The following is a 15560-nucleotide window of genomic DNA, read 5'->3' as shown; positions in this document are numbered from 1 at the left end:
CACCTTCTTGTCCTATTTGCGGCACATAGTGAAGGCGATGCCCCGTTTTCACGGGGTCATGCCGGATTCCCATAAGAGGGACTTTGGCAAGTTTATGGACTCCTTGTCTCAACTGCGTCTGAACCTTTTCCATGCTGTTTACGACGCCTTTGAGTTTTCCTCCCGGGTCTCTGCATTTGTGGTGGCCATGCGCCGCCTCGCGTGGCTCCGCACGGTTGATATGGACCCGAATTTGCAGGAGCGCCTGGCCAATTTGCCATGTGTCGGCTCTGAATTGTTTGATGAATCACTTGAGGCGGCAACAAAATGCTTGTCGGAACATGAGCGCTCCATCGCCTCCTTGGTCCGTCCCAAACCCCGGGTGGCGACTCCGAAGCCGTTCAGACCGCCTCTGCGGTGCTACCCGCGGAAGACTATGCTGGCGTTTTCCAGGCCTCCGCCTCGGCGTTCCACTCAGCAGAGCAGAGCGTCCAACCAGAAGCCTCAGACGCAAGGGGCGTCTAAACCCGCGCCGTCTTTTTGACATGCTGCGCGGATGGGGGCAGGCCCCCTCCGCACTGACGCCGAATCCGCTTCCCATCGGGGGCCGATTACGGGCCTTTCATTCGACATGGGCTCGGATAACTTCAGATGCTTGGGTGCTTCGTGTCATCTCGGAGGGTTACTCTCTCAACTTCTTGACGCAGCCGCCGGAAAGCCCGCCAGACACGGCTCCTTCCAATCGACATCAGCTTCCTCTTCTCGGAAGCCAGGGCCTTGTTGAGACTTCGGGCGGTGGAGCCGGTGCCCCCCACACAACGGGGACGGGGGTTTACTTCTGTTATTTTTTGGTCCCAAAGAAGACCGAGGACTTGCGCCCCATTTTGGACCTCCGGAAGCTCAACAAGTTCCTGGTCCGAGAGAAGTTCCGTATGTTGTCGCTTCCGGTCCTGTACCCTCTGTTGGAAGCAGGGGACTGGATGTGCTCCCTGGACCTGAAGGAGGCTTATACCCATGTTCCGGTGCATCCCGCCTTCCGCAAGTTTCTTCGATTCCAGGTGGGAGAGTTGCACCTTCAATATCGGGTCCTCCCCTTTGGGCTGGCTTCGTCCCCTCGAGTCTTCACGAAGTGTATGGTGGTTGTCGCGGCGGCCCTGCGATCTCAGGGTCTGCAAGTCTTTCCCTACCTGGACGATTGACTGATCAAGGCCCCTTCCAGGGAGGGGGTTATCTCAGCGACCCGACAGACTATCATCTTCCTTCAATGTCTGGGGTTCGAAGTGAACTTTCCCAAGTCTCAGTTATGCCTGGCTCAATCCCTTCAGTTTATCAGGGCCGTGCTGGACACGGTTTGCCTATGGGCGTTCCTCCCACCTCCGCGGTTGGAGGCCCTGCTTCGACTGATTTCCCAGATTTCGCTGCAGACTTCGGTGTTGGCACAGCGTCTTATGGTTCTACTCGGCCATATGGCGTCGAAGGTGCATGTCACACCGTTAGCCCGCTTGCACCTGAGACTTCCTCAGTGGACCTTGGCCTCCCAGTGGCGTCGGGATCGGGACCCCCTCTCCTTTCCTGTAGCAGTGACTCCTTCCTTGAGACGCTCGCTCCGTTGGTGGACCAACTCTTCCAATCTTTCCGGGGGTTTGCTCTTTCTCGTCCCTCCGCATCCCACATGTGAGACCACGGACTCTTCGGAGTACGCGTGGGGGGCTCATCTCAACGGTCTGCGAACTCAAGGTCTATGGTCAGCGGAGGACCGTCTTTGTCACATCAATGTGTTGGAACTTCGGGCCATTTTTCTGGCAGCTCGAGCGTTCCGCCACCTGCTGCACGATCAGGTAGTCCTCGTGTGGACGGACAACCAAGTGGCAATGTACTATGTGAACAAGCAAGGGGAGACGGGCTCTTGGTCCCTGTGCCGGGAAGCCCTGCGCCTTTGGGAATGGGCGGTCTCCCAGAACATCTTCCTTCGGGCGGTTTACATTCAGGGAGAGAAGAATTGTCTGGCCAACAACCTCAGTCGTCTTCTCCAGCCGCACGAGTGGTCGCTGAACTCCCGAGTTCTGCACGAGGTCTTCGACCGCTGGGGGACTCCTCAGGTGGATCTGTTTGCCTCCCCGGAGACTCACAAACTGCCCCTCTATTGTTCTCGGATGTATTCCCCGGTCCGCCTCGAGGCCGATGCCTTTCTTTTCGACTGGGGAGGGAGGTTCCTTTATGCGTTTCCTCCTTTCCCTCTGATCTTGAGGACGTTGGTTCATCTCAAATCGTCCAGAGCCACTATGATTCTCATTGCGCCTCGTTGGCCTCGTCAACACTGGTTCTCCCTGCTCCTTCAACTCAGTGTCAGGGAGCTTCTGCTTCTGCCTGTTTTTCCCTCTCTGCTGTCTCAGAGTTGGGGTTCGCTGTTGCATCCCAATCTTCAGTCCTTACATCTGACGGCTTGGTTCCTTTCCCCTTGACTTCAGTTTCTGTTTCTCAGTCTGTCAGGGAGGTTTTGGAAGCCTCGCGCAAGGTCTCGACTCGGCTTTGTTATTCCCAGAAGTGGACCAGATTTTCATCCTGGTGTTCCTCGCACCATCTGGATCTGAGTTCGGTTCCGGTGTCTTCGGTTCTGGAATATTTGTTGCATTTGTCCAAGTCTGGGCTGAAGACGACTTCCATTCGGGTGCATCTTAGTGCCATTGCTGCTTTCCATCGGAATCTTAAGGGTCGCTCTCTCTCTCTTCATCCTCTGGTGACTCGTTTCATGCGGGGTCTTGTGAATGTTCATCCGCCCCTGAAACCTCCTCCTGTAGTTTGGGATCTCAATGTGGTTTTGGCTCAACTGATGAAGCCTCCTTTTGAACCTATTGACAAATCTCATCTTAAGTTTCTCACTTGGAAGGTGATCTTTTTATTTGCGCTCACGTCCGCTCGTCGGATTAGTGAGTTGCAGGCTTTGGTTGCGGATCCGCCTTTTACTGTGTTTCATCATGACAAGGTGGTTCTTCGCACCCATCCTAAATTTTGCCAAAGGTTGTGTCTGATTTCCACCTCAATCAGTCCATTGTTCTTCCGGTGTTCTTTCCGAAGCCCCACTCGCATCCTGGCGAAGTGGCGCTTCACACGCTTGACTGTAAGAGGGCGTTGGCTTTTTATCTGCAACGCACTCAGTCTCATCGGAAGGTTCCTCAATTATTTTTGTCCTTCGTTCCTAATCGGTTGGGACGTCCTGTTTCCAAGCGCACCTTGTCCAACTGATTGGCTGCTTGTATTTCTTTTTGCTACGCTCAGGCTGGTCTCGCGCTGCATGGTCGGGTCACGGGACATAAAGTCTGAGCGATGGTAGCTTCTGTCGCTTTCCTCCGGTCTACTCCTATGGAGGACATCTGCAAGGCTGCCACTTGGTCTTCGGTTCATACTTTCACCTTCCACTACTGTCTGGATACGTTGTCCAGAAGTGACGGCCGGTTTGGCCAGTCGGTTTTGCGTAATCTGTTTTCCTAAATTGCCATCCTCCCACCTGCCCTTTTTTGGTTGGCTTGGAGGTCACCCACATGTGAGAATATGCTGCCTGCTTGTCCTGGGATAAAGCACAGTTACTTACCGTAACAGGTGTTATCCAGGGACAGCAGGCAGATATTCTCACAACCCGCCCTCCTCCCCGGGGATGGCTTCTTTGCTGGCTATGGAACTGAGGACCACGAGGTGGGGATGCGCCCTCTAGTGGGCAAGAAGGCATGCACATGCGTGGTGCAGCATAGCAAACTTGAAACTTCAATCAAGTTTGCTTGAAAAGCTGTCCGCGCTGGGGCTCCGTAGATGACGTCACCCACATGTGAGAATATCTGCCTGCTGTCCCTGGATAACACCTGTTACGGTAAGTAACTGTGCTTTATCCCCCCACCCACCACCACACACCCACACACTATAAAATAAAGTTGTATTAACATCAAGCAGCTTTCAAAAAACATTATAAGCAAATAAAAATAAAACATTTTTAATACATTACTAATTATTACCTGCGTCTTTACCTAAACTGTTTTGCCCTAGCTCTCACTTTGCACTACATGAAAATAAAAAAAGTAGCAGATAAAGATCAATCACGCAGGCTTAGTAATACCTCTCCATAAATTATGTAGAAGAGGTCTGGAAGTAGGGATAGCATCTATTTTATATCCTCAGTGAGACCTCAGGAAGGAACCTAGTGATCAAAACATTATTAGAGGTGCTGTAGAGCCATTTTTTGTATGACTAGATGAGCTTTATTTATCTTTTTTTTGTTTTGTTAGTTTTTTACATTCATGCAGAAATAAATGGCTAGATTGAACCTAATGACTTCATTAACGCATTTCCCTTTTTTAAACCTCTATACCAGGGATCTCAAAGTCCCTCCTTGAGTGCCGCAATCCAGTCGGGTTTTCAGGATTTCTCCAATGAATATGCATTGAAAACAGTGCATGCACATAGATTTCATGCATATTCATTGGGGAAATCCTGGCAACCTGACTGGATTGCGGCCCTTAAGGAAGGACTTTGAGACCCCCGCTCTATATCATTTGAAAAAGGGTAAATACCTAATTATTCCCTTCTAGAATTGGATACTTCTTAAATTTAGAAAAAATATTCTGGCACAAGTGTCAAACCTTAAAGGAAGTCATATTGAGCAATGGAAAATAATAATAATTAACTAATAAAAATAGTACACATTTAGGGCTCCTTTTACTAAGCTGCGATAGCGGTTTTAGCGTACGCAGAATTGCCGCTCGTGCTAGACTAACACCAGCATTGAGCTGGCATTAGTCTTCCCGCATAGCGCGGGGGTCTGCACGTGCTGCTAATCTGCGCACACTAAAAACGCTAGCTCACCTTAGTAAGAGGAGGTTAATTTTCCCCACCTCCAAATTAACCCATCCCGTCCCACCTGGCTAATTTTTCATGCCACCCAGCTGAAAAAAAATTCTGGGGAAAACACTGTGGTGGTAGTGTTTGGTTCTACTTCAGCTAGAACATTTCTGATCTGGAGACAAAATTATGGAACTGTTCCCAGGTCATTCCCTTAGAAATAAGTCCTGCATATGCCAAAAGCATTTTAAGCTTATTTTCTTTTGTAGGCGTGGTGAAGACTTGATAATGTGCATGGACATTCAGCTTGTTGAAGCATTGTGTGGCTTTCAAAAACCAATTTTAACATTGGACAATAGAACTATTCTTATAACATCTCATCCAGGTATGTAGAAATATTTTAAAGGGGCTTTGTTGAAATGTTTGACCAGGATTGAAAAATTGGTTCAATATTCTGGATATTGTATTGCTTTTCAACATGTCTATGCTGGCTTAGATGGCAAATGATTTGCACAGCAAGGTGTAAGGATGCTGTGGAGGCAATGTTCACAGCCCCTGGGGAGGTTATGGTGTCATGGGCAAAAAAGCCTATCAAAAATTAAATCTTTATTTATATTCAAGCCTACCCTCCCTTCCCTGAGATGTCTTGCCTGTGGTCAACTGTGCTTCCAGACCCCCTCATACTCATTTCCTTTTCATTGTAAAGATAAGGTAGGCCAGGAGAAGGGAGGTTGTTTCAATAGCCTTGATGATTCACTGGTGAGCTAGGGCAGGAGCAATCCTTCCATGCTCCTGACTCAGCTCAGTACTGGACTGCCAGAGTTGTAACTGAGGAGGGAGTTTCTTTACACTGGGGTGAGTAGGAGTTTTCAGTTTGGAGAAGAGGTGCTGGGAAGTAGAGCAAACTATAACAGGACAGTGGGGATCAGTAGGAATAAGGGAAAGAAGTTTTACTATAAACCAAAAACATTTTCCCCTATAAAGGGGGGGGGGGGGGGGCGGTGGTAACGCTATAATATAAACTGATTGAGAGGGAGACTTGAATATAGAGTGTGGGTTGTATAGGGCATTAGGTCAGGGTGCACCCCGTCTCCAGGTCGTTGATAAACACATTGAATAGGAGTGGTCCTAACACCGATCCCTGTGGAACTCCGCTCGTGACCCATTGCCAGTCTGAGTAATGCCCTTTTACTCCAACCCTTTGTTTTCTGCCCGCCAGCCAGTGTCTAATCCATCGGTGGACATACCCTTACACCCCGTGATTCCACAGCTTCTTTAGCAGCCTTTCATGGGGTACCTTGTTGAAGGCTTTTTGGAAGTGAAGATATATGATGTCTATGGCTTCCCCTTTATCCATCCGGCTGCTTATCCCCTCAAAGAAGTGCAGTAGGTTCGTGAGGCATGACCTACCCTTGCAGAAGCCATGTTGGCTCTCCTTCAGTTGTCTATTTTTTTCTATGTGCTCGCAGATTGTGTCCTTGACCAGTGCTTCCATCATCTTTCCCGGGACCGAGGTCTTCTTAATCTAACCTAACTCTTAAAAAAAAAAAAAAAAATATTCATTTTCAACATTTTCAATAAGTGCAATACAAATTAAATACATTTTATATTTAAGACATCACTTAATACTCTTTCAGGAAACAAATCAATCTATATCTCTCCCCCCACCCTATCCCATAACTGTTATAAATTTTTAATTTAATAATCAAATCTTCAAAAAGCTCATTATGATATACATTTCACATCCATAAGAGAAAATAAACCCATACATTAATTTTACAAGAATTCAGAGAATCATTTAAAAATAAATCCACTCTTCCTCCTTCCCCCTGGATGTGCACATAATATATCAATAAAAATCAAATCTAACCTAACTCTTAAGGAATTCATCAAATTTTAATATTCCATTAAATGTATTAAAGCTTTCATAACTAACTACTAATATTCTATATTAAAAAAGAACTACAATTCAACTGAACACTCGGGACCAACAGCAAATAGTACTTAAACTTTTTAAAATGCGTTTGTTCTTTAAGTATTTCATTAGTATTTCAAAAAAGTGCCTCAGTGCTGTAAATGGTTTTCATTTAATACTCTTCAGCTCAATTCATTGAGGCTGCTTCATTGCTTTAGGGGATTACTTTCAGCTCAATTCATTGAGGCTGCTTCATTGCTTTAGGGGATTACTTTCAGCTCAATTCATTTCATTCATACTACTTCAATACTGTAGATAATTTTCATTTCATTTCAAACTTTCAGCTCATAGAATTTGAAAAATTCTTAAAGTGCTTGTGCTCATGTGCCAGAAATTCTCAGTTAATTAAGTATTATCCCAGGACAAGCAGGCATGATATTCTCACATGTGGGTGACGTCATCTACGGAGCCCCAGCGCGGACAGCTTTTCAAGCAAACTTGATTGAAGTTTCAAGTTTGCTACACTGCACCACGCATGTGCATGCCTTCTTGCCCACTAGAGGGCGCATCCCCACCTCGTAGTCCTCAGTTCAGTTTTTTCCGCGGAGCCAGAAGCCCTGTGGAAATTGTGCTCGTATTTTTTTGGCCTTCTGACACCGCGTCTGGGTCTTCTCGGTCGCTGTGCTTTTCTTATTGTTTTTCTTTCTTAGTCTGTCGCTTGCCGTCAAAAAAAAAAATCTTTTATTTTTCTTCCGTTCGGCTCCGGGGGCTCCCGGGTGCCGCGGCTGCGGGACATCGTTCGTTCCCGGCCTTTTCGGCTTTCATGTCCCGTCCCTTGACGGGCTTTAAAAAGTGCACCCGGTGTGATCGGTTGCTTTCGATTATCGATCCTCACCGGTGGTGCTTGATTTGTTTGGGTCCTGAGCATCCTATGGAGTCCTGTGATAGGTGCTCAACTTTTCAGACTAGAGCGCTCCGCCGACGCCGTGCCCAGATGGCGGAGCTCTTCTCTGCGGACCCTGCGGCGGGGAAGGCCTCGACGTCGGCCTCGGCTTCGGCTCCGGCCTCGACCTCGGCCTCCGGTCCCTCGACCTCGCCGCGACCCTCGACTTCCTCCAAGCCTGCTGCCTCGACCAAACCTGCTTCGGGTAAGTCCCCCCTTCCATCCTCGACTCCAGGGTCGGCGAAGAAGCCATCCTCGGGCTCCTCGACTGCGGGTGGGTCGTCCTCGGCCCCGCCCCGAGTAACAAAGTCTAGTGCCCCGAGGGAATACTCGAGATCGATGTCGCCCTCCAGGGAGCACCCTTCGGCCCTGGACCTGCCAGCCATGATGGAGGTTCCGGCCTTCCAGGACTTGCTCCGAGCGCTGATTGCCTCGGAGCTGTCCGGGGCCCTCGCGCACCTGCAGCAGGCTTCGGCCTCGACTGCTCCGGCCTCGACTGCCTTGGCGTCGGCGGCCTCGGTCTCGGCGCCCTCGGCTTCGGCCCCCGGGGGTCTGCCGACCTCGATCCCGACCTTGCCCTCGACCTCGGTTGACCAGCTTGAGAGAAGTGTCAGGCCTCGGGACAAGGTGCGTCGGGTTAGGAGGATCTCTTCCACGTCCTCTTCCTCGAGGTCCTCCCGGGGCTCCTCGCCCTCGGGTCGGCCTCGGGCGAGGCGTCGGCCGAGGAAGCCCAAGCATTCTCGGGCTTCTCCTCGGAGATGCGTCGCTCCTCGCCGACCGGGGGTGAGACCTTGCGTGTCTCGGAGCTCCGCCTCGACAATCAGAGGCTTTTCCGGTCCCCCGTGGGGAGGGGTTCGAGAGACTCCTCGCTGAGACAGAGGGGACGGGCCTCGGTTCCTCATACCCCGGGGACTTCCCCCAAGGGCTCCTTGGGGCATAGGCGGTCCCCGACCCCTTCGAGGTCGCTCGGTACGGCCTCCTGGGGATCAGGGTCTGGTAGGGAGCCTCGGTATTCCCGCGAGGCCTCCCCCTCTTTTTTGGCGGCTCGGACTTCGAACTCCTTCCCCGCCTGCCAGGCCCTTTTCCTTCTCAAAATTCGTGCAGGATATGGCACGTGCTTTGGACCTGGACTTGCTTGCTGGTTCCCAGTACACGAAGGAGTTTTTGGAGGAACAAGATTTGCCCACTCCCCCGAGAGAAACTCCTCGTCTGCCTCTCAATAAGGTCCTCCACCAGACCTTCCTGAGAAATTTGGACTCCCCTCTTACAGTCACAGCGGTGCCTTCTAAGATGGAGTTCAAGTACCGGACCATCCCATGTAAGGGCTTCGAGAAAGCACAACTGTCGCACCAGTCGTTGCTCGTTGAATCGGCGCTGAAGAAGTCGCAGCCCGCTAAGGTCTCGGCGGCGGTCCCGCCCGGACGGTAGGGACGGACCCTGGACAAGTTTGGTCGTCGCCTCTATTCCAATTCATTGATGGCTACCAGGGTCCTTAATTATGCCTTTACGTTTTCCTCTTATCTCCGAAGCATGGTCAAGGACTTGCCTCGTTATCAAGGAGTCTTGCCGGATTTCCACAAGGAGGGTTTTGCCACGTTCATGTCCAACTTATCTCAGCTGCGTCTGTACCTGTTTCACGCTGTCTACGACACATTTGAACTGGCCTCCAGGGTATCCGCCTTTGCAGTGGCAATGCGCCGGCTGGCATGGCTACGTACCCTGGACATGGACCTGAACTTGCAGGAACGTCTGGCCAATCTACCCTGTATTGGCTCTGAATTATTTGATGAGTCCCTGGAGGCAGCAACCAAACGTCTGTCGGAACAGGAGCGCTCCCTTGCCTCCTTGGTCCGTCCTAAACCTTGGGTCCCGCCGCAGAAGCCATTCCGGCCTCCCCCGAGGCGATACAAACTCTATCGCCAAGACAGATTAGTTTCCAAGTTTCCAAGTTTATTGGTTTTTAATATCCCGACCATCAAGCAATTGTCTGGCCGGTTAACAATCAGATTAAAAAAGAATTAATAGTAATAGAATGTGAATGGAAATATCTTAAATTAAACATAAATGACAAAGACTTGACATACTGGAATGTGAGGAAATTGTGGGGGAAGGGAAAAAGTTACATTGTATAGAAGAAATGGAGAGAGTGGGGAGGGGATGTACATGAGGAGGGGGGAGCGTTGAAGTAATGAATAATGGATATTTGCCTAATGAAAGAAAAAGAGGGTTTTTTTTTTTTTTTTTAGGTTTGGTTAAATGCGTCCCGAAATAAGAATGTCTTTAAATTTGTCTTAAATTTAGCAAGTTGTTGTTCATCACGGAGATGTTGTGGCAGTGAGTTCCACAATGTTGGGGCGGTAACAGCGAAATTGGTTTTACGAGTATAATAAAAGTCTTTTAGGGACGGTATAAAAAGGAGTTTTTGGTCTGAAGATCTCAATGTGCGCGGGGAACTTTGAGGTATAAGAAGCTTGTCAAGAAAAGTCGGTTGATGTAGAAGTTTGATTTTGAAAGTGAGAAGGATGATTTTGTAAGTAATACGGTAGGAGATAGGAAGCCAATGAGCTTCCTTTAAGAGAGGAGTGACGTGGTCAGATTTACTTTTCTTATAGATAAGTTTTATAGCGGTATTTTGTATTAGTTGGAGGCGTCGTAGTTCTTTTTGTGAGAGGCCATTAAGAAGAGAATTGCAGTAGTCTAGGTGAGAAATTACCAGAGAGTGGGTCAAGATGGTGATAGAGTCAGTGTTCAGAATGGAAGTTAAAGATCTAATAATGTGGAGTTTAAAAAAACATACATTAGGACAGAAAGGCGGAGGAATAGCACTATACATAAAAGAAAACATACAATCGACAAGAATGGACATAGCAGAGACGGCCAACAAGCTAGAATCGCTATGGGTTAAAATACCAGGAAGGAAAGGGCCTGAAATAAAGATAGGTCTATACTATCGTCCACCCGGACAAACCGGAGAAATCGATGAAGAAATGGAAGCCGAGATGAAGCGAGAATGCAAAAGCGGTAACACAGTTATTATGGGAGACTTCAACTACCCTGGGATAGACTGGAGTCTTGGAAGCTCAAGATGCGCCAGGGAGGCAGACTTTCTGGAGGCTGTACAAGATTGCTTCATGGAGCAGCTTGTTAGAGAACCGACGAGAGGAAATGCCACTCTCGATCTAATCCTAAATGGGCTAAGGGGACCTGCAAAGGAAGTGGAAGTAGTGGGACCGTTGGGAAACAGCGATCATAATATGATCAAGTTCAAGGTGGAAATAGGAATACTGAAAGGAAAGAGAACCATAGCGACAACTTTTAACTTCAAGAAGGGAAACTACGAAGCAATGAGAGGAATGGTAAAGAAGAAACTTAGGAACACTTCCAAAAAATGGCATACGGTAGAACATGCCTGGTCCTTTTTCAAGAATACAGTGAGCGAGGCGCAAAATCTGTATATCCCCAAATTCAGAAAAGGGTGCAACAAGAGTCGAACAAAAGACCCGGCGTGGATAACTAAAATAGTGAAGGAAGCGATAGGCAATAAGAAAAACTCATTCAGAAAATGGAAGAAGGACAAATCTGAGGGAAACTGGAAAGATCACAGAAAGTATCAAAAAGAATGTCATCGTGTGGTTCGAAAAGCCAAAAAAGAGTATGAAGAGAGGCTAGCCAGGGAAGCACGAAATTTCAAGCCGTTCTTTAGATATATTAAAGGGAAACAGCCGGCTAGGGAAGAGGTGGGACCACTGGACGACGGAGACCGGAAGGGAGCGGTGAAGGAAGAGAAAGAGGTCGCAGAAAGACTTAACATGTTCTTTTCATCGGTATTTACAAGCGAAGACACAACCAACATACCGGAACCTGAACAAATCTTCAAGGGAAATCAAGCACAAAAGTTAACATCCATGGAAGTGAGCCTTGATGAGGTGCGCAGGCAGATAGAAAAACTAAAAACTGACAAATCGCCGGGTCCGGATGAAATCCATCCAAGGGTTCTGAAGGAACTAAAGGAGGAAATAGCAGAACTACTGCAGCAAATTTGCAACCTATCTCTGAAAACAGGTGTGATTCCGGAGGATTGGAAGATAGCCAACGTAACGCCCATCTTTAAAAAGGGATCAAGAGGGGACCCGGGAAACTACAGACCGGTGAGTCTGAACTCGGTTCCGGGGAAAATGGCGGAAGCACTGATAAAAGAAAACATCGATAAAACATTTTGAAAGAAACGAACTTCTGAAAACCAGCCAACATGGTTTCTGCAGGGGAAGATCGTGCCTGACTAACTTACTGCACTTCTTCGAAGGAATTAACAAACAAATGGACAGAGGAGACCCCATAGACATCATATACCTAGATTTCCAGAAAGCCTTTGACAAGGTGCCTCATGAACGTCTACTCCGGAAACTGAAGAACCATGGGGTGGACGGAGACGTGCATAGATGGATCAGAAACTGGTTAGAAGGTAGGAAACAGAGGGTAGGGGTGAAGGGCCACTACTCAGACTGGAGAAAGGTCACGAGTGGTGTTCCGCAGGGCTCGGTGCTCGGGCCACTGCTTTTTAACATATTCATAAATGATCTAGAAACAGGGACGAAGTGTGAGATAATAAAATTTGCGGACGACACCAAACTATTTAGTAGAGCTCGGACAAAGGAGGACTGCGAAGAATTGCAAAGAGACTTGGACAAACTAGGGAAATGGGCAGAGAGATGGCAGATGAAATTCAATGTTGGGAAGTGTAAAGTATTGCATGTGGGAAGCAAAAACTCGAGGTATAATTATGAGATGGGAGGGAAGTTTTTGAATGAGAGTGCACAAGAAAGGGACTTGGGGGTGATGGTGGACATGACAATGAAGCCGACAGCACAGTGCGCAGCTGCCACTAAGAGAGCGAATAGAATGCTAGGTATAATCAAGAAAGGTATTACAACCAGAACGAAAGAAGTTATCCTGCCGCTGAATCGGGCAATGGTGCGTTCACATCTTGAGTACTGCGTCCAGTATTGGTCACCGTACCTTAAAAAGGATATGGCATTGCTCGAGAGAGTTCAGAGGAGAGCAACACGACTGATTAAGGGGATGGAAAGCCTTTCATATGCTGAGAGATTGGAAAAACTGGGACTCTTTTCCCTAGAAAAGAGAAGATTAAGAGGGGATATGATAGAGACTTACAAGATCATGAAGGGCATAGAGAGAGTAGAGAGGGACAGATTCTTCAAACTTTCAGAAAATAAAAAAACAAGAGGGCATTCGGAAAAGTTGAAAGGAGGCAAATTCAAAACTAATGCTAGGAAGTTCTTCTTTACACAACGTGTGGTGGACACCTGGAATACAATTCCAGAGGAAGTTATAGGGCAGAGTACAGTACTGGGGTTTAAGAAAGGTTTGGACAAATTCCTGCTGGAAAAGGGGATAGAGGGGTATAGATAGAAATTTACTGCACAGGTCCTGGACCTGTTGGGCCGCCGCGTGAGCGGACTGCTGGGCGCGATGGACCTCGGGTCTGACCCAGCGGAGGCATTTCTTATGTTCTTATGATACCCCCAGAAGTCCACGCCTGCCTTCTCTAGACCCCCGCCCCGGCGCCCGTCGCAACAAGGTAGGGGAGGCCAACAAAAACCTCAGGCGCAGGGGGCGTCCAAGCTGGCGCCGTCTTTTTGACATGATGTGCGGATGGGGGCGGGCCCCCTCCGCACTCTCGCCGAACCCCCTTCCTATCGGGGGTCGGCTCCTAGCCTTTTATGCGGCCTGGACCAGGATCACATCAGATGCTTGGGTGCTCCGGATTATCTCCGAGGGCTACTCGCTCAATTTCTCAGCCACGCCGCCGGAACATCCGCCGGGGGCTTACCCATTCAGTCAAGCCCAACTTCCTCTTCTTCTCGCGGAAGCGAGGGCCTTGTTGAGCCTTCGGGCGGTGGAACCTGTACCCCCCAACCAACGAGGGCGGGGGTTTTACTCCCGTTACTTTCTGGTCCCAAAGAAGACCGGGGACTTACGCCCCATTTTGAACCTCCAGAAGCTCAACAAGTTCCTGGTCCGGGAGAAGTTCCGTATGTTGTCGCTTTCGGTGTTGTATCCTCTTTTGGAGGAAGGGGATTGGATGTGCTCCCTAGACTTAAAGGAAGCATATACTCATGTTCCGGTGCATCCCGCCTTCCGCAAATTCTTACGGTTTCAGGTGGGGGAGTTGCACCTTCAATATCGGGTCCTCCCCTTCGGACTGGCTTCATCCCCTCGAGTCTTCACGAAGTGTATGGTGGTGGTGGTCGCTGCAGCCCTGCGATCTCGGGGGCTACAGGTCTTTCCCTACCTGGACAATTGGCTGATCAAGGCGTCGACCAGGGAGGGAGTTATCTCAGCGACCCGACAGACTATCATCTTCCTTCAACGTCTGGGGTTCGAAGTGAATTTTCCCAAATCTCAGTTGTGCCCGGCTCAATCCCTTCAGTTTATCGGAGCCGTGCTGGACACGGTTCGCCTCTGTTCGTTCCTCCCTCCTCCTCGGTTGGAGGCCCTACTTCGGTTGAGTCGCCATGTTTCGCTGATGCCCGCAGTATCGGCTCAGCGCATGATGATGCTTCTGGGCCACATGGCATCGACCGTCCACGTCACTCCATTCGCCCGGTTGCATCTGAGGTTCCCTCAGTGGACCTTGGCCTCGCAGTGGCGTCAGGATCGCGACCCAGTCTCTTGTCCGATAACGGTGACTCCTTCTTCTTTGAGACGCTCGCTCCGTTGGTGGACCAACTCTTCCAATCTTTCAGGGGGTTTGCTCTTTCTCGTTCCTCCGCATCGCAAGGTTCTGACCACGGACTCCTCGGAGTACGCGTGGGGGGCTCATCTCGACGGTCTGCGGACTCAGGGTCTATGGTCGGCAGAGGACCGTCTTTGTCACATCAATGTGTTGGAGCTTCGTGCCATTTTTCTGGCGGCTCGAGCGTTCTGCCACTTGCTACACGATCAGGTAGTCCTCGTGCGGACGTACAATCAGGTGGCAATGTATTATGTGAACAACCAGGGGGGAACGGGCTCTTGGTCCCTGTGCTGGGAAGCCCTGCGCCTTTGGGAATGGGCGGTCTCCCAGAACATCTTCCTACGTGCGGTTTACATTCAGGGAGAGAGAAACTGTCTGGCAGACAAACTCAGTCGTCTTCTCCAGCCGCACGAGTGGTTGCTGAACTCCCGGGTCCTGCGGGAGGTCTTCGACCGCTGGGGAACTCCTCAGGTGGATCTGTTTGCCTCCCCGGAGACTCGCAAACTGCCCCTCTATTGTTCTCGGATGTACTCCCCGGACCGTCTCGAGGCCGACGCCTTTCTTCTCGACTGGGGAGGGAGGTTCCTTTATGCGTTTCCTCCTTTCCCTCTGATCTTGAGAACGTTGGTTCATCTCAAGGCGTCCAGAGCCACTATGATTCTCATTGCGCCTCGTTGGCCGCAGCAGCACTGGTTCTCCCTGCTCCTTCAACTCAGTGTCAGGGAGCCTTTGCTTCTGCCTGTTTTTCCCTCTCTGCTGTCTCAGAGCCGGGGTTCGCTGTTACATCCCAATCTTCAGTCTTTACATCTGACCGCTTGGTTCCTTTCCCCTTGACTTCGGTTCCTGTTTCTCAGTCGGTATGGGAGATTTTGGAAGCCTCGCGCAAGGTCTCGACTAGGCTTTGTTATTCCCAGAAGTGGACCAGATTTTCATCCTGGTGTTCCTCGAACCATCTGGACCCTAGTTTGGTTCCAGTGTCTTCGGTGCTGGAATATTTGTTGCATCTGTCTAAGTCTGGGCTGAAGACGACTTCCATTCGGGTGCATCTCAGTGCCATTGCGGGGTTCCATCGGCATCTCGAGGGTCGGTCTCTTTCTCTTCATCCTCTGGTGACTTGTTTCATGAGGGGTCTCGTGAAT

At 49.5% G+C, this 15560-nt stretch overlaps 1 protein-coding gene across 1 annotated transcript in view; it reads left to right on the top strand.

The window, feature by feature from the left end:
* The window catches only part of DNAJA1 (DnaJ heat shock protein family (Hsp40) member A1), a 257885-nt gene that overhangs the window by 203985 nt on the left and 38340 nt on the right, over positions 1–15560 (top strand). Inside the window, exon 7 of the mRNA XM_033918184.1 lies at positions 5076–5191. Coding sequence (XP_033774075.1) covers positions 5076–5191 — 116 coding nt within the window. The remainder of the gene's footprint in view (positions 1–5075; positions 5192–15560) is intronic.

This window comes from Geotrypetes seraphini, chromosome 1, assembly GCF_902459505.1.
Source record: "Geotrypetes seraphini chromosome 1, aGeoSer1.1, whole genome shotgun sequence".
Lineage (NCBI taxonomy): Eukaryota > Metazoa > Chordata > Amphibia > Gymnophiona > Dermophiidae > Geotrypetes > Geotrypetes seraphini.
Note: the sequence above shows the minus strand (reverse complement) of the source record. Positions and strands in the feature narration are given on the sequence as shown.